Source organism: Prionailurus bengalensis, chromosome C1 (genome assembly GCF_016509475.1).
Source record: "Prionailurus bengalensis isolate Pbe53 chromosome C1, Fcat_Pben_1.1_paternal_pri, whole genome shotgun sequence".
Lineage (NCBI taxonomy): Eukaryota > Metazoa > Chordata > Mammalia > Carnivora > Felidae > Prionailurus > Prionailurus bengalensis.
This window is the reverse complement of record NC_057345.1, coordinates 215,317,643-215,342,700: the sequence shown is the minus strand read 5'-3', so window position 1 is coordinate 215,342,700 and position 25,058 is coordinate 215,317,643. Positions and strand designations below refer to the sequence as shown.

The 25,058-nt window shown below is 52.7% G+C and overlaps 1 protein-coding gene across 4 annotated transcripts in view; it reads right to left on the bottom strand.

Annotated features, from left to right (window-relative positions):
- Positions 1 to 25,058, bottom strand: part of DIS3L2 (DIS3 like 3'-5' exoribonuclease 2) — a 348,656-nt gene that overhangs the window by 18,332 nt on the left and 305,266 nt on the right. For all 4 annotated transcript variants that reach the window (XM_043578169.1, XM_043578167.1, XM_043578168.1 and 1 more), the window contains one exon: positions 23,405 to 23,484. In XM_043578169.1, coding sequence (XP_043434104.1) covers positions 23,405 to 23,484 — 80 coding nt within the window. The remainder of the gene's footprint in view (positions 1 to 23,404; positions 23,485 to 25,058) is intronic.

The window sequence follows — 25,058 nt, the reverse complement described above, 5'->3', positions numbered from 1 at the left end:
GCTGGGGGGCTTGTGGTGGGTGCGGTGAGTGGTCCATGGGCTGCATCTCTACCCGGATGTTGCCATCAGCCCCCATCCACTGAGCCCAGTCATGCCAACCTCCTGTGTGTGCCTGGTCTGAGGCTGTGGGGAAGAAGGGCAGGTGGAAAGTGCAGGAAGGATGTGCACTAGCACGGGGACATGATCAGGGTGATCTGACTGTGAAACTGCCTTGGGACACCGCCTGGGCACACTGTGCAAGAGTTCTAGTCTCTGAAGAGGCACCCGTTGGGTGGGTTCCTCATCACCTGAACACGCAATTTATTTATGCCTTGTAAGAAAAGCCAAGAGTGAGCCACAATCCCAGCCACGCTGTGGGTGCCATCAGCTTCCTCAAAGACAATTCATCTTGTAAAAGCTTTTGGACCCAAAGGTCTAGAACTGGGGGTCATCCTGGAGCCAGAGCTTCCAGCCTTTAATGCTTGAGGCTGCTGGGGATGGGGCAGGGCTGCTGGTCTGAGGGTCCTCTGCTCGATCCAGCCCAGACAGGGGTCCAGGGCTTGATTATGCCTCTAGCTCTGGGCGGGCACAAATCCTATGCTCTCACACTACGGCCTTACGCTGGCTTCTGCACGTTCTACCCTCAACTCCTCACAGCCCACTCATGGCTGTCCAACACCCCTGTCTCTGGCTGGCTCACACAGGTCTGTTTACCTTAATTTCCAGGGCCTACGGCAGTATCGGGCATACAGTAAACACTCTCCAAATGGATGTTCTTATCTGCAATTGTCTGTCTATGCAACACCAATACCTTATACTTCTGTGGCCCTTTATGCTGTTTTCACAAGCTTTAGACCCCTCATTGTTCATCTGAGCAAAGGGAGGCTCAGACAGGCTGAGTGACTCCTCCAAGCTCACAGACCAAGGACACATATGCCCCGCCCACTGCCTTTTCCTCAGTTCATCCTGTGTCATCTGCGGGAAGCTCCCCGAGGACTGGGCAGCAGGGATTCCTTGGTGGTGCCCGACCGAGGGTTCTGCTGACAGTGGGGACTCAGCACAGAGGCTGCCCTGAGGCCACACTGGTACCGGGGGGAACAGGAAGCAGTGGTGGTCGGTCCCATCACCACGGTCCTTCCTCCTAACTGTCAAGGGCTTCCTCTCCCTTCAGCAAGGGGTGCAGCAGCCACAGAGCCAAGGTCATTCATCCTGGCCCGGCGTTTCACCTCCCTGGCAACCCCGGAGGGATGGAGCCCCTTCCCAGGGCTGCTCCCAGCCCGTGTCTGAAGCTGGCCACACTGGGCAGGCAAACACATGAGGCCACCTGCAGGCCTGGCTGGGTTGGGACATTTCTATAATCTTGGAAGTTTTCTTTACAGCGCTGGCTTGGCCTCTGCCTCTTTCCTGCTCAGGGGGACAAAGGGCAGGAATCAGAATTACCTGTACATCACCAGTTCTCCCAAGGAAATGCTTCCCCCCATCTGTATCGGGGCTCAGGCCCCCTCTTGCGTCTCAGTGTTGCCATTGGATGAGCATGTTTGGTTTTACTGCCTTAGTCCCCCTGGGCCCCCCTCCCCCCACCTCCGGTCACTAACTAAAGGCTCAAAGGTTCTGCCTATTTCAGCTGCAGCCTCCTTTTTGCAAACACTACCGCCCACCTGCAGAAGCATGCTGGCCCACTGGTTCAGAAGGCGGGGCAGAGCTGTCCGCAGCGCCATAGCCATCTTGACCCTTAGACGCTCTGGTCTGAACGCCCGGGTTGGGAGCCACCACTTGGCAAGCCTCGTACAAGCCTTCCTGGTCTGTCCCAAGAGAGTATTTTCACCCTGGACTATGAGTTGGGCAAAGAGTCCAGGCACTTTTCGTGCCTACCCCGGTGAGTTCCATACTGTCAGAAAAATCTCCAACAGTCTGGTTGCTCAGTCCCTTGGCCAGCCCGACTGCAGTCAGGGTCCTGGGAGGGGCTGAGCCCTGAGAGAGATCTGGCTTCTAGCATCACAGGCTGCGGCTCCTTTGGCTCCTGGCTTCAGCCTGGCTCCCCCACCAAGTCATGGGGAAATGGGCACCCCGGGCTTCCTTTTGGGGGCTGGGCACCCAGACTCTCTAGGACTGCTCCTAGGCTCCTGTAATATGCCCTCTGCCGGCCACGCCCTCGTGCACCTTCTCCGCTCAGTCGCACTGAGTTTTCAAGGCTTGGAGTTTTTGCAACCATCTCCACTGAGGTTGGTTTTCCTGTCTGGGGACCAGGCCTCCCCTGTCTCTGTATCCCATGGCCAAGGGCACATGTAGGTGCTGGTAAAATGCTTGGGGAACAAACGAGGCATTTCAGAGACATGAATACTCCACAGAAAATGCTGAGGGGAAAACGAGGCCCATGTTTGGAGGCGGAAGGGGAGACGGCAGGAGGGCCTGGGAGTGGGTTACAGCTCCTGCAGCTTCCCTTCAGCTTACCCCCCCCCCCCCCCCCCAAAGGACAGCTGTGCGTGAACTTGGCCGACTGAACCTGAAATGACTTCTGCCAGCCTGATGAGACATACTGAATCTGCTCTAATGAAATCCTACTTGCCTGCAGGTGGTTATTGCTTAGATCCGACACAGGGTGATGGTGTGGCCAGGGCTCATTTGTTGATCACCTGACAAATGAATGCTCTTGTCCAAAGGCAGCCTGCCTCACTCTAAATATGAAACCAAGCAGATTATTAAAAAAAAAAAACCAAAAACCAACAAAAAAACCCTCTCCCCTCCAGGCCGATTCCACTGAACTAACACTTGTCTTATCACCCACTGGGATGTGGTATGTTGAGTCTGGCAGAGGTCTTCATTAGCTAAGTGACTTTTAAAATATTGACCCACCGTTTTATGAACTAGGCTCAGAGTGGTTTAAATGGATATGTTCCTGTCCAGAGCCTCTGGGCTTCCCCAGCATTATAATATCTCTGCCTGGGCAACCTCCAGGACATCCTGAGGCACTGGCTCTCCCTCCGAAGGGTGGGTGGGGGCCAGCAAGGGGACGGCTGGTTTTCCTCCCCATCTCTACCCTCTGTCTCTGGGCCAATGAAAGCTCTCAGATATAGGCTGTGCCAGACTTCAGCCCTTTCCGGGTGCTACCCTCAACTTGACCTGAGACCCAAGGCCAGAACAATTTGGGTTAGGCCCTCTGCCCCTCCAGGTGAGCCGGGTCAGCCGTAAGTCAGACGGTGAGGCCAGCAGATGTCAAAGCCTGACTGGATCCAATGGTTTCACTTTTCTGAGCTGCCGCTCCGAGTCCATCTTGGGGAGCCCTGTTTATCCAGGATTTGGAGATGCTCTAAGAACGCTGGGCACCTGGGATGCTGACCAGACCCTCTGTGTCAGCATGGCCTTCCGGCAGCTTCTTTACAGGTAGCTTAGGCCGGGCCTGGGCAGCCATCCATGACTGGCCTAGGGTTAGGCCCGGTCTGTTCCGTTCAGGCCTCTCTCAGGGTGAGAACTGCTCTTCCTGGAAGAGGCCACGGCACCCAGGGCTCTCTGGCCTCAGGCGGACTGTCCCCATCTGGGGAGAGGCCCCGCCCGGTGCCCTACAGGGCCTACGTGGTTCCCCGACTACAGCTGCCCTCCCAGGACCAGGCCTCTCATCTCGCCGTGCAGCTACCGCGGCGGGGAGAGTGACCGTACTCCCTGGTTAATGGTGTCATGCTTGTCCACTTACATACAGCCCACAAATCTCGGTGAAACTCAAGCCCCGTTCCTCATACGTCCCATCTGTGTACTGGTGGTATTACTGCTGAATGGTCGTTTGCAACAACAGACAGACCGGACGCTAGTTCTGCCAGGACGTCCTTGCAGGCAGTGTGCAGATCTCAGCGGTTCCACGCCAGCCTCGCACAGAGTCTGGGTGCTGCTCCTCGCCCTGTGGCCGTGTGCCTGGGAATGGCTGCAGCCAGCCGTGCCGGGATGAGTGGCTCTCGCCCCGCTGAGCGTCCAGGCAAGCTGCGCCTACCAGCCCGGCCCTGAGGGTTCTGTGGGGGAAGCGGCATGGTCACTGCGCACGGGCACGTGCACTGTGCAGGGACTGTGAACGGAGCAAACCCACCTCTGTGCTAGATCTCCCGGAGGTACTGGGAGAGGCATTCGGGCTGGGGTGGGCAGAACCATTCTCCTTCCATCCATAAGTCTCTCACTCCAGCACTCCAGAGACCACACGGCCCTGTCGAACCAGGTCACCAGGGCCTGGCCAGCCTCCTCTCTCCTGGCTCCTGTCTCCCACTCTCATCCCGCCACCCTCCACAGAGAGACTGCCTCCCCTGGGTGGGCTGGGCTTCACCGGACCTGACGCCCTGCAGGGGCTCCCACACCAACACCCCAAAATCACAGGCACCGGGCAGCACGGCCTTTCCCACACGGGACGCGCGCGTCACTGGGAGCCTGCTCTCCACACCCTTTGCGCACCTCCGCCACGGCCTTTGTCACTGCTCAAGAACGTGGTTTGAGATACCTGCCTTCCCCAACGGGCCCTGCGCTGCGGGGGGAGGGTCTTTCTCACTGCCTGTAGCAGCATAACAGCTGACACTAGCAGGTGCCCGATACAGTCTGCTGGATTAGCAAAGGAAAGGTGTCTAGGTCTGGGCTGAAAACGCCTGGGAACTGGTTCTCTAAGACACGAGGCACGTGGGCAGGCCTCGGGGCCCCTGCTGGCACGCTAGTGGGACACGACCGTCTGGCACGTAACACAATTCTGAATACACTGTGGTTTCCTGATGATTTCTGTGGTTCCCCTGCTCTGGCCCATCTTTATCAGGGCTCCGACCAGTGCTGGCCTCAAGCCTCCTCGGAGGCTGGGTGTGGACGAGAAGGATGCCCGAGGGGGACGGGAGCGCTCCCCGTGGGCGGGCAGCTTCGCTTTCTAACTGGCAGTCACAGCCTCCTTCTTGCTTGTTAAAGCCGAGAAGGAAAGGCAGGGAGCCGTCCACCGCGTGCTGCCTGGGCAACTGTAGGCAGGTCAGCCTCTCTAACCTCCGCTCTCCACGCCACGGAGCTCCTCTCCTGACGATTACAAAAGAGAAAGTCTCTCAGGGCCTGGCAGGCTGGTAAGTGCTCCATAACTATTAATTACTATTTCCATGAAAACCTTAAGGTGACAAGAGTCTGGTGTTACTCAAAAAAAGAAATGTTAGGAACACAGAACACGAGCGGGAGAAGAGCAGGAACAGCCGGCTTCACGGAGACGGTCACGTGGTGGTTGCTGGGCAGAGAGCACGTCGCTGCCCTCGGCTACGGAAGATGAACGCACACTCACCCCACCCCCCATCAGAAGTTTCTTAGAGTCCTAAGCTGGTTCTTCCCTGGGGCTCCCGCAGCAGTGCTCTTAGCACTTGGGGCAGTGGGTCCCTGAGAGGGCCGAGGAAGGTGGTTTCACGAGCATCCCCACCCTCTACCCCCCAAAACGTTCCTATCCCGTTACAAGGAGTTCACGGGTCACGAAGCGAAAGGCAGCTTCAGGCCACAACCGAGTACCGGATCTGAGGAGACAAGTGGGCACATAATCGACATAAGAGTTAATTTTGATGACACCACTGGTTGGAAGATATGCTAGGAAAAAGGCCCAAAGAAGGGAAGGATTCCTTCAGCTTCAGGAACGGAACACTGAGGAAGCAGATTTTTTTTTAGAATATTTGACTCAAAAGCTGGTGACCCGTTCAATGGTGTGCCATGTACGCTGAAGAAGAACGATAGCAAACTTACTTAGATGAAACCAGACGGTGGCTGGAAGTGAGAAAGAGCCTCCTAAAATGACAGGTGCACCAAACAGTTCAGTTCACGGCTGATTTTTACAAGCACAACAGGGGCGCCTGGGTGGCTCAGTCGGTTAAGCGGCCGACTTCGGCTCAGGTCATGATCTCACAGTCCGCGAGTTCGAGCCCCGCGTCAGGCTCTATGCTGGCGGCTCAGAGCCTGGAGCCTGCGTCGGATTCTGTGTCTCCCTCTCTCTCTCTGCCCCTCCCCTGCTCACGCTCTGTCTCCCTCTGTCTCAAAAACAAATAGAAACGTTAAAAAAGAAATACAAGCGCAACATTATCGTGCTTATCTGGAACTCAACCACATGTGACCTTGAGTATTCGGTGCCCGGGGCAGAAGCAGGAAATAAGCGACAAAGCCTGTGAGTGGCTGACACAGGGGCTAGAGCCAGGCGGCCAACGTGGCCCGCGGGGAGTCCTCCTGTGCTCCTCACCCAGAGCCTTTACTCTTCTTGAATGACACTTCTAGCCACTCGACTCAGCTCCCTGGTTCCACACCCCCACGGGGCCTCATGCTCCTGGGCAGCAGTGAAGTGACAACGTGCCCTGCCTGACACGGGCAGATGGGGCAGGGACCAGTAAGGTCGAGCGACAGCACGCAGCACCATTTCGTGCTGGAGGATTTAGTGCTGGAGGATTCAAAGGGCACCGCACGGTGTGGCAGACCCCAAGGAAAACACTTTTCTATCACGATATAAACACGGTGGATAATCCCACGTTATTAGAAAGGGTCACGTTTGGGTCCAGTTAAAGCGAACAGTAGGTGCAACAATTAAAACCAATTTTTGGTGCTTGCAAGGACAAATCTCTTTCCAGGCGAAAACATGGTTCTAGAGAATAGATCCTTAGGTTCCAGACTGCTCAGACATTAAGGTACTTGTCTAAAAGATCACAGCTGTGTCACACACCAACGAGAAGATACCCCAGACGTGCAGCGAGGAGGCCATGCGACAGTCAGGGCTCCCAGGACACAGAGAGCGGCACCCCGGCATTCAGAGAGGGGGTTGGTGACGGGCGGGCGTGGTGCCCCTGCCTCCGTGGGCCTCACTTCCAAGTGCTCCCTGCAGCCCGTCACAGGGTGACGCGAGGGGGTCCTCGGCCCCCAGAAACGCGCCGTGTCCTCTGCCATCGCAGCCCACTCTCATGGCCGGCACTCACGCCCCCGTGACTGTCGTGGGCTTCGGGGGCGGACCCCGCGTCTCGCTCATCTTCTACCTGGAGCCTGGCCTGGCAGTGCCTGGCAGGTCCTTGGGGCAGACATGGGGTCACGTGAGGTCGGCTTGGGGGCAGCTCCTGGTCAGTGGAGTGGTGCACGTGGTGCGTTCTGGGTCTCGGGGAGGCCTTGCTCCGCTGGGTTCTCTGAGCAGCTGCGTCAGTTGGCCACTTCCCGTCACATGACTCAATGGCCAGGAGCTGGGAGCCTGCTCTGAGTCCCTCTGTGGGATCTTTCCTCAGCTGGGCGCCCGCCACAGAAGCAGCGTGCTCAGAAGGGAGAGTAAATCATGTTCAATTCCTCTTCAATAAATGAGGCAGCCTCTAAGTGATTTATATCAATTGATGGCCTTTGTCATCAAGCACAGCAATTCCTTCAGGCTCTGGAGGCTTCCTGCCCAACCACCGAGAAAAAGCCACAATGCCCCAGAGAGCCGGGGAGTGGCAGTGGAGACAGATCGGGAACACTTCCCCACAGAGAGCACGGCCAAAAGCTGAGCGAGCCAAGCACGTTCTGGTTACCTGCCAGGCAGCTGCAGGAGGTGACAGCCACGGGCACCTTTCTTTAGGCTCGGAGCCAGCATGCAATCCTGTGGCTTGTTTTTTGCATGGGCTAACCTCCCTGAGAGGATCTCAGGCCTCTGCGGCCTGGGCTCTGGACTTCCATGTGCCCAAGAGAGGGTGTTTATGCAGAAGCGCTTGCTACTCTAAGTATCCAAACACGCCCTGGAGTCGGGCGCAGCCCAGCGGCGTGGAGGAAGCTGGAGGTGATGCGTCACACGCCAGGAACTGAGTGGGCATATTCATCAAACAGGGGACTGGCCCGAACATCACCAGCCTCTTCTAGAACCCCCTCAAGTCTTGGAAAGGGACAGGCCCCCTTGGGTTTAAAAACTGCCCGGTTGAGCTATCAGCCCATAAAGCTAGCCTTAGGGGTAAAAGAGCAGTCTTCCCTACAGGGATGCGGAGAAAGAGACCCGAGTCGTGCCAGAAAATTCTGGAAAAGGTATGGATATGGCAGGTAGAGATATAGAGAAAACAAATACGCTAATTCCCTCTTCCTGGTCAAAGCAGGTCACCACATGCTAAAAACAACAACTGCAGAGCTCCAAGGCCCACTGGGCCGCTGCGGCCCCAGAAGGCCCCCTAGTATGGAGAGGCTGAAGTCCACCGCAGACGGTGAGTAAAGGGAAAGGCAAAGTTGTACAAAGGACATTGAATTCGAGAAGGAGAAAAAGCTGTTTGCTTAATGTAACCCTGTGCTAAATCAACCAAAGAAACATTTACTCTCTTTAGTAAGGTCTTTGAGAGTTTCAAAGTATTTAGTTTCGAGAGTTCTCGGTGTCCTAGAATTTTCCGTCTTGCAGGGAAATCTCACGGGTCCTTCTTGGGTACTTATTTGGGCTATAAAAGGAGGGGTGTGAGAATAACGGGGGCACTCGCCCTGAGCAGGTGGGCCCGGGAGCCCTTGCCAGCCCGGGGCCTGTTTGGGTTTGGGTCTCTACCCTCCCTGCACTCTTCCTCCCTCTCTGCACATCTCAGCACAGAAAGATTCTGAGCCTCCGCGCAAGATTCGCCATCCTCCAATTGGGACAGCTGACACTTTTATAAAGGGCTTAAGCATACACTTCGAGCCCACAGTGCGAGATGCCTGACTGGGAGGAAAGCTCTCGGTCCCCACCTCCCATCGCCTGGCATCAGACAGGAGCTCAAGTGGCAGAAGCCAGGGAAGGCCCTGGCCTGACGGGTGGCTCAACAGGTGGCTGAGGAGAGCTGCAGGTACAGCCCCCAGGGTCTCAGGCAAGCAGGCAGGGTGCCTGTCAGTGTGAGACTCACAGCTGCCCAAGTTCGCTTCCATGGCAACGGAAGTCAGAGAAAGGTCGGATGGGGCAGATGACGGTGATACGAGGAGATTTGTAGGAGGAGAGAGAAAAGATGTTAACTATACCTGTGAGGCGGTTTAACAATACTTCTCTTGGAAATCTGTGACAGAAGTGATATTTCTGTGACCTTGGGGGTTTGACATTCAATATTCTACCAGGCACTGTGGGAGTGGTAAGAACAGTCTGGGCTTTGGGTCTGACAATCTGTTTGAATCCCTGGTCAGCTACAGGTCCTTCCGTAGAATGCACAAGGCAAACCTTCCCTCACAAAGTTAAAATGAGATGTGGTCTTGTGGCAAACATTGGGTTTCTGTTCTCTCGAATGAAAATACTGACTCCATTCACCTAGCTCCTGGCCTACAGACCACCACCGCCACGTTTTAAACCTAAAAGTATTTCCAAACCGAAAGCTCCTCTTGGGGAAAAGGAAAATCAAATGTACGCTAAAGGCAATTCCAGGGTGAGTTCTCATACTCTTATGTGAGTCTGTGGTAAAGACTTCTCTTTCCGAAAACGTAACAGAAGATGATGGGGGAACAGAAGGGCAAAAAAATAGTTACAAACAGAGAGGGAGGGAGGCAAACCATAAGAGACTCTTAAGTGCAGAGAACAAACTGAGGGCGGATGGGGGTTTAGGGGAGAGGGAGAAATGGGTGGTGGGCATTGAGGGGGGCACCTGTTGGGATGAGCACTGGGTGTTGTATGGAAGTGATGAACCATGGGAATCTACCCAAAACCAAGAGCACAGTTTACACACAGTATGTTAGTCAATTTGACAACAAATTGTATTAAAAAAAAAAAAACAACCCAAAACTCCTCTGTCTGTGACCAGGGACAAGACACGGATACCTGTTATCATCACTTCCATTAAACACTGTACAGGGCAATAATGTAAGAAAAAAAAAAAACATAGTATGAGAATCAGGAAGGAAAAAGTAAAACTGTCACTATTTGCAGATGACATGAATGGGTATATAAAAAATAAAAAAGGATCGATAGACTAATGATTCAGGTTTAGTAAATAAATTTAGCAAGACCACTGGATACAGGGTCAATACAAATAAGTTGTATTTCCATATATCAGCAACAAGGAAAAAAGGAAATTCATAAATACCTAAATAAATTTATATGAATACCTAAATTCATAAATACATTTAAAACACTATGATAAACATCAAATGCCTAGGAGTAATCTAACACAAGATGAGTAAGACTTCTACACAGAAAATTATAAGACAATATTGAGAAAAATTAAAGATATAAACAGATATCTAAAGAAGATATAAATAAAGAACAGGATATACCACATTTGTAGAGTAGAAGACCCAGTATCTTAAAAGTACCATAAAATCCCCAATTGATTTGTAGATGCAGAGCAATCTCAATATAAATCCCAGCAAGTTTGTGTGCATGTGTGTGGCAACTGGCATGTGTGTGGCAATCTGATTCTTTTTTCTTTAAAAAATTTTTTTTTAACGTTCATTTATTTTTGAGACAGAGAGAGAGCATGAATGGGGGAGGGTCAGAGAGAGAGGGAGACACGGAATCTGAAACAGGCTCCAGGCTCTGAGCTGCCAGCCCAGAGCCCGACGCGGGGCTCGAACTCACGGACCGTGAGATCGTGACCTGAGCCGGAGTCAGCCGCTCAACCGACTGAGCCACCCAGGTGCCCCGGCAATCTGATTCTAATATTTATATGGAAATGGAAAGGGCCAAGAACAGCCTGGGTGCCCTTCACAGAAGAGGAAAAGGCGGAACATGTAGCTCTACCGGAGAGCAAGACTTTTAACAAAGGTGCGATAATGAGGACATTGGCACAAGAGTAGACGTTCAGATCCGTGAAATGAAACGGAGTGCGGAAACTGAGCCGTGCGTTTGTGGACCCTTCGCTTCTGACAGAAGTGGCACTGTGAGGGCGGCGGGGAAAGTCATTTTACAAATGATGCTGGTTCAGTTAGATAAACATGTGGGGAAAATGAAACTTTTATACCATATTCAAAAATCAATTCTTTTTAGAAAAAACAAATTTTTTTTACATTTATTTTTCACAGAGAGAGAGAGAGACAGAGCACAGGTTGGGGAGGGGCAGAGAGAGAATGAGACACAGAATCTGAAGCAGGCTCCAGGCTCTGAGCTGTCAGCAGAGAGCCCATCGTGGGGCTCAAACTCACAAACCTTGAGATCGCGACCTGAGCCGAAGTCAGACGCTTAACTGAGCCACCCAGGCGCCCCCATCAAAAATCAATTCTGATTACATTATAGATGTCAAATAGAAAGGCTAACACCATAGAGCTTCTAGAAGACAATGCAGGGAAATTTTGATGGTGAATTTTGTGTCAATTTGATTGGAAGGGGAATGCCCAGATTAAACATGATTTCTAGCCTGTCCGCGAGGGTGTTTCTGGCATGTTTATAAGCATCTGAGTCAGTGGAGTCAGTAAAACTGACCTTCCTCCCAAATGTGGGTGGCCGAATACAACAAAAGGCAGAGGAAGGAGGAATTCATCCCTGTTCCCCCATCTCACTGCTCGGGCAAGGCATCTTATCTCTTCTTCTCCTGCCCTCAGGCTGGAGTTGACACCACTGACTTTGCTGGTTTTCAGACCTTCAGACTCTGCTAGGTTACCACCAGTTTTCCTGGTTCTCCAGCTACTAGATGGCAGATCATGGGCCTTCTCAGTCTCTACGATCACATGAGCTGATTCTTCACAATAAATCTCATTTTATATAAATATCAATATCAGTGTACGATATTGATTCTGGTTCCCTGGAGAACCCTGACACAAACAAGTCTTTAGCATTTTGCTACAGGTTTCTTAAATGGGATGTAAAAGAATTAACAGTAAAGAAAAAGATTGCTACGCTGAATATTGAAAAGAACTATATTGAAGTGTTCACTAAAATGCCACCAAGAAGAGTAAAAGAGCACGCTACTGAGTAGAAGACATTTGCAACATGTATAACCCACAAAGGACTCATAATGAGAATAGACAGAACAGTCAATCAACAAGAAAAATAGAAAACCCAGTAGAAAACTAGGCATGAAATTTGGAAAGGCGCTCTGCTGAAAGGCCACTGCTCGTGTGTTAAACGGGTACAACCGCTTGGGAAGATGGTTTGGCAGCATCCGCTAAAGGGGCTATTTTTTCTGTGACTCAGCAACTTCATTCCTAGGTACATCCTCAAGAGAAATGCATGGGTATAATCACCAAAAACATGTACAAGCAGAATGATTTATAATAACTCTAACTGGAAACAACCCAACATTAACCGAATTCACGTACACTGACAACTCGCGATGGATTTACACAAAGTCTTCCAGTGATGAAAATGCACGGACATGGCTAGATGAGGCAACAAAGATGAGCTCTCACAAACATAATGCTGAAAGAAAAAAGCCAGACATGGAGGAGAGTATACTCAATGATTCCATTCATCTAAAGTTCAAGTCCAGGCTAAACGCACCTACACTGTTAGAAGTTATGACGTGGATTCCTCTTGGGAGGAGAGGTGGGCAGGAGGGAAGCTCCCAGGGGCTGAAATGCTCAATTTCTTGACTTGGGTCATGCTTACGTGGGTTTGCTCATGTCTAGCGCTCCTCTGATCCAGGTGAACACAATTTGAGCCCTTTTCCTATGCACGTCACGGTTCCAAAAGAAGTTTTCTAAGTGAATTTATCGTAGACATCTATTTTCACTATTTCCAGTGTGTGCACTGTGGAAGAAACCAGTGGGGTGGAGGTTAAGTCCCCCTCCACGCTGTGACGTGGATCAGCGTGCCCGCACACGCGCTGACGTGTCGGCACAACCTCCCCACTGTGGCTGGCTCCCTCATTTTCTCACTCTGATCAGTTCTGGCCTTAGAAAGCCAGCAGGAACCAGGGGGCTAGTGGTTTCTTTCTATTAGGGCTGAGCGCCCCTGGCCCGGCCGCATGGGAAACCTCTGCTCAGGCGATTCAATCCTCTAAAGCATGACTTCAGGCTCCCTGCCTCCCCAACTCTCTCAGTAGGTAGAGAAAGCGCGCTGACTCAAATGAGCTTCTCCCTGCCCTGGCCACCTGTGGGTTGCTTTCCATTTGTGGGAGATGGGGTGGCTGTAACCCGGGGGTAATGTCGGCCAGCCAGGAGGCAGCCACGCTGACCCAGGCCTTGCTGCCCTTGCTGCCACGGACCCAAGGGCGGTCCGGCATCACTCTGTGAAGCGGATCCAAGCCCCGCCTCCGCCACGTATCACGTGGCCGAGGTGGTATCCCAGGGAGAAGGCTGCCGGCTCTACCTCTTGCTTATAGCTTGATCTTGGGCAGGGCACCGCTCAGGGAATCGGTTTCCCTCCCAAAAGAATGGGAGTGTTCATCCCGCCTTCCCTTTCTATAGGGAAATCTGAGGTCAAACGAACACCGCACTTTGGCATCCCAGGTGTCCTTGTTGCTGTGTGGAGTGAGGTGGCGGGAGGGGCCGGCGAGCCACCCACCATCTCTCTGCACGGTGTGGAAGGGAGAGAAGCGTACCCCCCACCGATCACCACCTCGATGACAGCAGCTTAAGACGAGGTACGCCTGCGTTGCGCCAGGCTGAAGCTGTGATGGGGAACGGTGAGCTCACCACCTGCACTGGGCGTGGCCACCTCCAACGGCGCGTGACAGCTGCCGGCCTGCTCCCACGAGGTCACCCCTGGCACTTCCCTCTGGTTGCCATGCCTCCAACGTCCCTCCTCCCCCTGAGTTTCCAGCTCCCCTTTCTCCTAAGCAAGGGCTTCAGCGGGAACGAGAAGGGCTTTCTTCAGGCAGAGCGGGCAGTGTCGGTGGGAGGTCTGGGGTCTCTCGGGTAACCTGCTCAGCCTGAGGAACTGGCATCAGGTCCCAGGTGCAGACACGAAGTGTCACTTCCACAGCACCGGGAAGTGTTGGTGTTGGTTTGAAGTTGTCGGGGCTGCCGGGAATTACCCCCTCTGCTTATTTGAGGTGAAGGGAGAACCAGAACCCAGCAGAGGGAAACGAATTCCGCTCGCGTTGTAGCCAGGAGCCCCCGCTCTCTCGCCTGCCCCGGCGTGGCAGCTGTGAAGAGGCAGACCTCCTGCCACCAGTGCGTAAGCTGCCTTACCGCGGGGCTGCAGCCCCCCCCCAACCCGCCGCTGCATTGGTGCGGAGCCCCACCTCCCGAGGCCTGCTCCCAGCTAGTGACCGTGACCTCTCTGACACGGTGACTCTGGCTCGGTGACTTCCCGTAGACTTGGCTGCGGCCTCAGACCCTTCCTAGCCAGTCCTCCTTCCCCCTCCTCCACAGGGGCCGGACTTGCATCGAGGTCTGAAGACTCCCTCCCTGCCCTCTCCTGCCTTCTTCCCTTCTACTGACGCCGTCCTGGCACCTGCCTGTCGGCAGATCTGAGCTAACACGAGCAGTACTGCAGTGGACACAAGAAAACACACAGAAAGAGGCAGTTTGGGGACTGCTCACTCACTACGTGGCAGGCAGAGGGGCCGCTCTCCTGAGTGCTGCATGGGGGCATGGAGAGTGCCTGGCACAAAATGGCGGCCAGACCGCTCACAGATTTTGCCAGTGGTGACCTGGGAAAAAGCTTTTGCTTGACCTGGTGTCGGTTCAAGCATTTGAAAGCCTGGGAGGCGTGGTGTCCACCAGGACTGTGAAGTTGGCTGGTGACCGTGAGGTATGCCGATGCCCAGGGACAACGGCAGACTGTGTGTCCTCGGTCAGAGGAGAAGTGGAACGGTCAGAGGGGCCTCTTTGGCAGCTTGCAAAAACATGGCCACGCTTCCCTCGGGAGGCTAGCAGTGTCCCTGTGCTGGAAGACACGCACAGGTCCTCCTCTCTCCCCAGGAGCATCCCCTACCTTCTTTCTGGGCTGCCAGGCTCCTGACTAGGGTTAAGTGCCAGGATGACAGACATGCTGGGGATGTACTGGGCCGGATAAGGGAGGAAAGAGATGATACACAGAGAGTGAGAATGAGCCAGCAGGACTTGAGGGTCTTGACCAAAGGGGCCAGGAGATCAGAGGAGATGAGGAAGAATTCACAGATTTGGGGTATTTCATGGGATGTACAATTTAGCACCTTGGCAAAGACCCCAGGGGGTGGGGCACCCTTGCTCCTGGGGTGGTCCTGAGAAGCCCAGAGAAAATGATACTAAGGCTGAGTGATGTGGAAAGGCATGAACTGTCCTGGCGACAGCAGAGGCAGCAAGAGAGAGGCTGAGGGAAGGGGCCGTGCAGAAGACCCAGCAGGGGCCCACGTTCTGTGGGAGCACCTGCGGGACACTCCTTTACCAGGGTCATCGGCACTGCACCGGTGAGAGGGACACCAGATCACTAAGGAGTCTGCTGGCAGCCTTCCTCTGTAGACCAGAGAGGACAACGGGGTGGGGGGTGGGGGGCAGCCACAGAGCTGGGCTCATTAACACTCGTCAGGATGACGGTGCCCGAGGAAGTGGAGGTCAGGGGTAATGAGGCCTGAGCCCCTCTGAACCCCCAGGGCCAGCTCCTGCCAGGGTTCTTTAGACTCCAAGTGTGAAGGGGCCAGCAGATGAGAGGAGCAGTCATCTCGGGGGGTCAGGGTGGGGGGAAGGGAGGGATAATCAACTCAGATCAGAGGAGGCGCAGGCAGGGAGGCACGTGGAACTTGGGGACCTTCCTGGTGCTCCCTTGCTCCACTGTGAACAGACGTACAGACGTATGTGCCAACGCTGGCTTGAGAAGGATATGACAGCCAAGGGCTCAGAGACCTCACGATGCAGGTTTGGGTCAAACCACCAGCTAAGCTGCCAAGACCTGCTGAGGCGCTGGCTGAGGGTGAGAAGAATTTGGGAGGGGAGGAGCGGCGGGGGCCCCAAGTCCCACTCCAGTAATGGAAGCAGCTTGTTCCAGTAGTTTCTCCCGTGGAATCTCCTCCTTGGGAAGAGGCAGGAGCCGCAGGGGAGTTGCTCCCCACGGTGGAGGGCAGAGGCGGATCTGTGCAGTGCAAAGGGTGGGCTGGGGCCGCCACGGGGAGCGCGGCAGGGATCTCCACGCAGGACGGCTCCCACAGGATGGGAGATTCCGCCAACACGCAAACCCTGTTCGAGGCGGCTCCACTGGCTGAGCCTTGCCCGCCGGCCCTCCTTTCCTCTCCGCCTCCTTCACAGGGGCAGGCTGTGCCTGCTCGTGTTTCCTCCCTTCATCCCCCTGTGCGTTTCTCACACTTAATCCTGTCTGGGAGGCTACTTGTCAGTGGACCTGAGCTGACCTGGCATGTCCTCCGTGATGAAAACAAGAGAGCAGGGAGAGAATCCCAGTGTGATGCTAAGCTCTGCCCGCTGGGTCCGCTCTGACCGTGCAGAGTGTCTTGAGACCAAGAATGCTGAGCCGGCCAGTCCCCTGGGGCAGCCCATCACGTCAGGGGGTCCTCAGGTCCAGAAAGTACTATGTGCCCAGGGGCTGGGGGGAAAGCATCCAGGTGGGCTGGCAGGGTCCCAGGGCCCTGCCTCGGCCCTGGCTGTTGCCAGAAAGGCCAGTGGCCTGAGTGATGAAGTGCCCACGGGCTGCAGGGAGCAGAGGACGTGAGGACCAGTGCTGCCCTCTCTTTTGGAAGGCTGCAGTGCCACTGTCCTTCAGTGTGGGTTTATGAAGGTGGGAAGGCACATCAGTTGAGGAAAATGAAGCTTCCCACAGGGAAGCTTTCTCGGACACCTCCAGGTGTTGGCTACCTGATATGCGTTTCAAGGTGCCAAAATGAGTCATCTGGCTAGTCAGAAAAAACAGAAGATTTAGTTTCATTAGTTCAGCGAACTAAGCTGTCCCACTGGCTGTGGGCGTCAAGGGGGTCTCCGGACCAGGGTGAGCCACGGGGAGGGGAGGGCACCGCATAACTACAGCCTGGGTCTGCCAGGGCCCAGGGCACCAGCCACACGGGAGGGTACGGGTGAGCACTGCGCCAATGGCCACCTCACGCGTCACCTCATTCCACCCTCCCCCAACCCGGAGATGTGTTGTCATCTTCATGTTCTCAACGGAGAGGCTGTGTCCCAGAGGGGACAATGACCTGCCCTGGAGGATGACTGGCAAAACTCAGATTTATGGTGACAAGTCAGGAGTTCCTTCTATCAGATCAGGCTGTCCACTCCCCCCAGGGGTCCGCAGGGATGGGAAAGCCCAGAATTTCCCAGACTGAGAGCTTCTGGGGCAGGCCTGCCAAGGAGAGGCTGGAACCAGAACCCCCAAGATTTATGTTGTGGAGAGAAAGGCAGGTGGTGCAAAGGCACAGCATGGGCTTTGGAATCGGCTTAGCGCTGGGGTAAAATCCAGGCTCTGCTCTTGACCACAGTGTGACCTTGAGCAAGTTAACCGCTCTCTCTCTCTCTTTTTTTAAATCTGTAAAATTATGAAAATAAGATCTGTCTTGAATGGTTTTGAAATTGAAAATAACCCAGGTAAGCCCAGAGTCCCATGTTGGTGATTTGTGGGCATTTAGGAGCTGGTAGCTCCTATCACTGTTAGGCTGCATGGATCAGAAACTTGAGAGGGTCTGGCATGGTTAATGCTCTTCATAATTATCACTAGGCCTCACTATCCAAGCGAAAAACGGGAAGCAGTTGATGTAAATAACGTATTTACAGAGTTAAATGAAATTTTTGCAGCTTCTTTGTTCTACATGTTAGTTCTTCAGAATTTATAAACTATCCAGTAAGATAGTTTTCCCTGATGTCATGAGTAATTTATCCTTATCATAATTGTACAACAAATAAAAAGACAAAGGCTGGAAAGAGATTTGACTCCCTTGTAGCCAGGTTCTTTCTCTAAAAGATTAAGTTAGGTCCCCCGGCCCACTCCCTTCGTCAAGTATTGGTTGCCAGGTCCTGGGCTAGGCGATGGGGGCACTGAAATGAACAAAACAAGGCCCCGACCTCACAAGGGCCCAGCCTGGTGGAAGCATTCAGAACCAATGCCTGAGCTATACCGTACTGTGCGGAACGCTGAAGCGGAACCAGACAAGTGAGGCACGGGACCACGGAGAAGGGACACTGGCCTCAGCTTCAGTGATGGCTGTTAGGGCTGGAATGGCTTCCCGGAAGAAGTGATACTTGGCCGAGAGTGGAAGGAGAGGCAGATGGGTGGGAAAAGGGCTGTGGGAAGGAGTGGGGTTCTAGAAACAGGGAACAGCACGGTCGCACAGAGACATATCGCACATGAGAGGCTCAAGGTGGTCTGGTGGGGGTGGGATATAGGGGACACTGGAGCAGGCAAGGGCCTGATGGCAGAGCTATCTTGCTGGTGATGGAGGCCCAGCCCCTTCCATTAGCCCATCGGCCTCTGGGGGTCATGTGAGTGTTCACAGGGCCCAATACTACACTGGTACCTAGCAGCAACTCTCAATATGCTTGCTGAATGAGTGAGTATTCAGATTCACATTTTAAAAAGTTCATTCAGACTTCTGGTTCTGACAAGATGGTAGACTGAACTGATGTGGGCTTGTTCCCAACACAAACACAGAGAAAAGATAGATGAAATAGACGACAAGAACAATTTAAATACAAAACTGAGCATGAGAGAATAATGGGAAAATTCCCAGGTACCTGAACTAAAGAGCGAATGAAGTCAAAGGCAGAATCTTTATCATGGCAACCGAGGCTGGGATCATCAAACTCTGATATAGTTACAGGAGCTGGGATTTTAATGCCCACAGGAGGTGGAAGGCCAGGCCGGGGACCTGGAACCGGGAGCCTCACGGAACGTCAGGGATCCAGGAAGGGCTACTGGCCATCAAACAGGGCCCAGGGAGACCCTTCTCACAGCCCAGAGGAGGTCTGTGTGTGGTGTGGAGCGGAGGTTTCTCTGCAGAAAGGAGACCCCCAAGCCCGCACTGCATGTGGGTAAGGAGGCTGAATATACATCACCCAGGTTCTGGGAATCCTGAGCCAAGAGGTTCACACCAAACTGGCTGAGCCTCTGGAACTTGGGGTCCCGGAAGAACTAATGCCAAGGCGATGAAAACACACACCTGCAACCCATCGGCTCCCACGGTGAAAACAATCCTTACTTCAGATGGTCTCCTGATAGAGAGTGAACCACCACCACGAGCCACCGTGAAGGCGAGGCTTCAGACACAACACGTGGGAGAATCGGTACCCTTAAGACTAGAAATAATCGAACACTTGAAAGAGGCTGTACGGATAAACAGAATAAATGAAGACACGAAAGGAACAGAAACCATAATAAAAACTAGGACGCTAAAAAACAAAAAATAAAAAATAACAGGCTGATTTTAAAAAGCTCTGAAGAGAACTCCTAAAAATTAAAAATAAAAACGAAACCCTCAAATTTGGAAGGTGTAGTAAACAGCTGATTATGAATAGCTACAAGGAGATTTGTAAACTCGAAAACAGATGTTTTCGAGGAAGTGCCAGAATACAGCACTGGCAGAAAAGGAGATGGGAAAAGGAGAGGAAAGACAGAATAACATGGCAGGTTTCTAACAGGAGTTCTAGAAAGAGAGATCGGAGAGAATCAAAGAGATAGCAGAGAAGAGTTTCTGGAATGGGAAGAACGACACTGAATCCCCAGCAACATGATAAAGACGGATCTACTCAGACTGAATGCAGTAAAACTGCGGAACCCCAAAGACAAAAATAAACCCCACCAGAACAAAAAGCCACGTGAAGCTCTCCCAGCTGCAGAGGAGACAGGCACCCGTGTGGTGCTCCAAAGTCCCACAGCACTCGGCTCCCCCGCCTCCGCCCCATCAAGAGGCATCCGCATCACCCTGGTGGGACTGCCACGCGGTCTGCAGTTGACACAAACCCCTCGAGGCTGTGGAGTAGGTCCAAGTCACCGTTGTCACCGTTTGTGCCCGGCGCCTAGCACAGCACGTGGTGTGGAGCAGGGGCCAAGGGAATGCATAGTAGTTCTCATGAAGCACTTATTTGCTTTTTTGGGTCTGTTCTGCTCTGTGAAGAGATCTCCAAACCCCAGTGTGAGAAACACAACTCTCGATCAGTCCCGGATTCACTGGACTGCATGTTAAAGGCAGTGAAGCTTTCTGCAACAGGAAAAAAGAAGGTGGTCCCCAGGTCCATGGGGGTGACTGGTAGTACCTGTTGGGGTCGGGTTGCGGGGAGACCTCACATCTCTTAGGTGCAGCTTTGAACAGCTTTTGGGAGGCTGACGACATAATCTGAGTGAAAAGCTTTACTCCTCTAACCCCAGGCACAATAGGACAGCCTCTTTCCTCTAATGACCTCAAAGCTTTAAGAGTGTTTATGTGAACCGTGCCCTCCAGCTCAACAAGAGGCAGGGTCCAAGTCCGGCCACATATGGACAAGTCCCAGGGCCTGTCCTTGGAACTCAGTGGCAAGTATGAGTCCCTTTATGCAGATGGAGAACGGGATGACATCAAGCCCCAAATCGGGACTACCAGGATGTTCCAGGGAAGGGAGCGTCCAGGGAAAGCGTCCAGGGTAAGGGTAAGAGCGTCCAGGGGAAATAAAAGCAGAGTGCCTATTTTCAGGGCCGCTCCATTAAAAAAAAATTTTTTTTTAATGTTTATGTATTTATTTTGAGAGAGAGAACATGAGTGCACGTGAGCGGGGGAGAGGCAGAGAGAGAGAGAGAGAGAGAGAGAGAGAGAGGGGGAGAGAGAATCCCAAGTAGGCTCTGCACTGTCAGTGTGGAGCCCAACGTGGGGCTCCATCTCACGACCTGAACCGTGAGATCATGACCTGAGCCAGAATCAAGAGTCAGACGCTTAACCAACTGAGCCACCCTAGTGCCCCAGGGCTGCTCCATTTGAAAGGCAAGACCACTGGGGAGAACCATCCAACAGCCTCCATACTCACTCACAATACCTTCTTTACTGACAGATTGAATGTGGCAGAGATAAATACTAAAATGACAATGAATTATACTGTGGGACATACCCAGATAAAATAGTCATTTCATTAATTAATTGTACCAAACAAATAGTCAGATACCAAGCTAATTCTTTCACATACAGAACCTCATCTCTCTGCTGCTCTTGAATTCATGTTATTGGCTGAGACAACATGGGCCCCTTAGGGCCTGGGGCGAAATATCCTCATTTCCTGAACACCACTGTTATACCAATACTGGGATTGAGGCACTCCAGGGGAAATGACCCTAAAAGTGAACAGAGAAATACAGGGCAGCGCCTAGGGGAGAGGAGAAAGTCACAGTCAAGTTCACGGGATTCTCCATGCTTCGCTTCACAATTCACACATGGGGAGAGGAGTCTGCCTTTAGACAGAGTGCATCGCACAGAGCGGAGGGCCGTCAAAGACATGTGCGCCAGCCCCTTCCCTTCTCAGTACTCTGTTAGCTGCAGCGACAGCTCGCGGACGCAGCCCTGCCAGCACTGGGAAAATAGAAGAGAATGGAAGTCATGAGATACATTCTGTTTGGGAAGGAGAGGCAATCAACACTTCTGTGGGCACTTTATACGATAGGCTGTGATGATGTCTTTACCATGTCCGTCCAATCCCCATGACGATCATTCCCCCAGTTACGGCAGAAGGTATCATTAGTCCCATTGTTCTTAACACATGAAGAAACCGGAGGCTCAGACCTTAAGAAATTTGTCCACAAATTGAGAATGAACCTTCAGACTGCCTCCAAGACGAGCCAGAGAGAACCACAGAGAGGAGTCGCTGAGGCATTTGATGGCCAGAGTTTCCCGGATCGTGGCTCCTATCTGCTTTCCTACACAACTGCTTTCAGTTACGTATCTCTGGGGGCCAAAGCTTACCAATATTTACACCCCTAAATTCTCCTCTTACGTTGCTTACTCTGAAAACATGCTAGGGGTTGGGGATTAGGCCAAGGAACAGAACGAGGCTATCTTTTCCTCTCGGCTCCGAAGACTACCTAAGCTGTGGCTGCCGTTGCACCTCCGAACTGCTAAGACATGAACCTAAAGGAAGGAAGGCCGGTGTCATCCTCCCACTGGACAAAGACGCTGCCAACCTTTTTCCCAAAGAGGAGGGAGTCAGGTCAGAATTGGAGTCTGTAAACCTTCCGGGCTGAAAGATGGGTTTCCGCTGCCACGGTCTGTGCGCACCGACGAGGCTGCCGTTTGCTGCCACCAGGCAAAGCACCGGCCCGGGGAGCGCAGGCTGGCACGGACGGCAGCTTATGGCTGATGTTTCCGTTACTCCCTGGAGACGCTCGCATTTGCCACCAAGGAACTCATTCAGTTGTCCCCACCAGTCCCTGGACCTGAGAAGCCCAGCCCTGCTGCTCTGATGAATTAAGCACTATGAGAAGCTGCGACGGTATCTCTGACAAAACGGCCTAGAAACTCTGGAACTCCAGAAACAGCGCCATCCAAGAGGACAGACGGTGGGGTCAGAGGGCGCTTGGCCAGTCTTTCCTAAAAGACTAATTTGGTAGGAATGGAGGGTATGCAACACTTACTGTGGCATCCTCTAAAGACAAATTACAAACAAGAATAACGCCTTGAGGGTAATACGAATGGAGATTTGGTCATGAAGGCACCCGGTTGACCCACCTTCCACCCATAACAGAGCAAGAGTTCTTCAGGAAGACCCAAGTTTCTCTTCTGGAACGTATAGTTCCACTGGCATGTGCCCATTCGATTCCTTCCACTGGGTAAAATTAAACGCCCAGATAGTTAAACAATTAGTCCTCGAGTCCAGGTTGAGACCGTTCTGGTCACTGACTGGGGTTCCCAAAAGCAGCAACTTGGGACAACAACTATTGTTCGTCTGTTCTCTTCCTAGAGTAAATGTGATGGTGCGGACTCTTCCTCACACAGCTGTGGCGAGTGCCCTTGGGCAAGTTACATTCCCTAGACTTTAGCTTCGGCAAACATGCCAATGACAACAATGAACGAACAACTCTTCGGGTTGCTATGAGGATTAAGTGGGATAATGTCATATCCCCAGTAGGGTGCCTGACACACAGCAGGTAGGTGCTCACTAGTAGCTGCCGTCGTTGTCCATCATCATCACTGTCATTGCCATCATCGGGCACTCGCCACCACTTTCCCGGCCTCACAGGCAAAACTACGTGGCTAGAGAGGCAGTCTGTGGCGAAGCGGAGAGGTGCTATACAAGTATGCCAGGCGCCACCTTGCTAATCCTAAGATCACCGACTGAGATCTCCGTAAGTACCCAGAAACCCCCCAATTACAGAACTCGCAAGGTAGGCTAACACAGCAACACCTGCCCACATACGTGTAGTCAGACGGAACGACAGCAAGGGCCGAAGTCACACCGTGAATCGAGTTAGCAAGGACGTCGTTGGAGACGGAGTGGGGGTGGGTCCAGAGGAAAGCTGGAGCCTGGGAAGGAAGGTCTGCTTCTGCGTATATGTCTAACACATCCCAGACGAGTACTTCCAGTCCCGTCTTTAGGAGCCAGATAGATTTTACAGGAGAAATACTTTTGTGCCAGCTATTTGCTAACAGAGTCCCCCAAAGTGTGGTTCTCTTCCCGACAATCCCTTTGTCGGAGAGGTCCAGTGTAAGGCAGCCCCTAGGCGCTGCCTCTCCAGGACATGGTGAGGTGACCCTCCTTCCCACCTGGGGTGGCTTACTTGTTGCTGTCACGGTACTCGTAGATGTGACATCCTTGAGGCAATCCAGTCTCGTGATCCAGAGTGAAAGCAAGTTTTAGCTGAAGAGAGAGGGAACAGAAAAATAATTAAGTCTAGGCTGCATGTTTTATTCATTCGGACGGCTGAAATGAAAAAAAAAAAAAAGCAAAATCACATTCCCTCCAGCTGACATGTTGTGGAGAACCCGGGCCTGCCACCTCTGGAAAGAGCCATGCCTTACGGGCCACTGTCATCAGTGAGGACTGCTACTGGACTCTGCTTATTCATTCAGCAGGCAACCGATTATTTACTAAGCACTTACTTTGTGCCAGACACTGAGCTAGCTGATGGGGGAAGAACAGTGAAGAGAGGCAGAGAGGGGCCTCCTTCATGGTAGAGGCGGCAGATAATCAATTCACACGAATGAGTGAATGAATGGATATCAAGCTTCCAATTAATATAGGTTCTCTGAAGCAGGAAAAAGACTCCCGCGTTTCGACAGAAGTAAATAACCTGAACTAGACTGGGAAGGAGGGAAGGGGGAGGGGGTTAACTAAATGACGGGGGTGGAGGATGGGGAGAAAAGGAGATTCTCGCTGGCAGAGAGCACAGCATGTACAGAGGCCCTGATGCAGGAGTCCGGGCACTGAAGGGTAGCTGGTAAGCCAGAACCCAGTAGGTACAGGGGACAAGGTGGTCAGTGATGCTGCAGAGGGAGGCCAGGGCAGAACTTGCAGAACCTCGCTGGCCCCCTTAGAATTACCCGAATAGCAAAAGAAAAGCCTTTGGTGAGGAATGGGTAGATGACATGATCAAAATTGGGTTTTATTATTATTATTTTTAAAATTTTTTTTTTAATGTTTATTTATTTTTGAGACAGAGAGAGACAGAGCATGAACAGGGGAGGGGCACAGAGAGAGGGAGACACAGAATCTGAAACAGGCTCCAGGCTCTGAGCGGTCAGCACAGAGCCCGACGCGGGGCTCGAACTCACGGACCGTGAGATCATGACCTGAGCCGAAGTCGGACGCTTAACCGACGGAGCCACCCAAGCGCCCCATAGGTTTTAAAGATCTCTCTGGCTACTGTGTAGACAGCAGGCTGTAGGGTGGAGCAGGAGGCCACCCAGCAGCGCGGGTGAGCAGTGATGGGGGCTGGGGCTAAAGGGTTGGGGAGGGGGCCCAAGAGGGAGAGAGAAATGGACAATTTAAGAATCTACCTTAGAAGTAAATGTTGAGGAGTACTTGGGTGGCTCAGTTGGTTAAACATCCAACTCTTGATCTCAGCTCAGGTCATGATCTCACAGTTTGTGAGATCGAGCCCCGCGTTGGGCTCTGTGCTGACAGCACAGAGCCTGCTTGGGATTCTCTCTCTCCCTCTCTCTCTGCCCCTCCTAGCTCTCTCTCTGTCTCAAAAATAAATAAACTTCAAAAAAAAAGAAGTAAATTCTGAGAAGTAGAGGTGACAGGACATGCAGGGTTCCATGTTGGGGAGTGGTGAGGATGGAAAAGAAGAAATCAAGGACAGTTCAAGTTTTTGACTTGAACAATCACTCAGGCGACTATTCCACTGCTGAATCTGGGGGTGGCTAGAAAGCCACAAGTTTGATTTTGGACATATTAACTTTGAGGCACTCAGTAGCTTTCTCTGATTA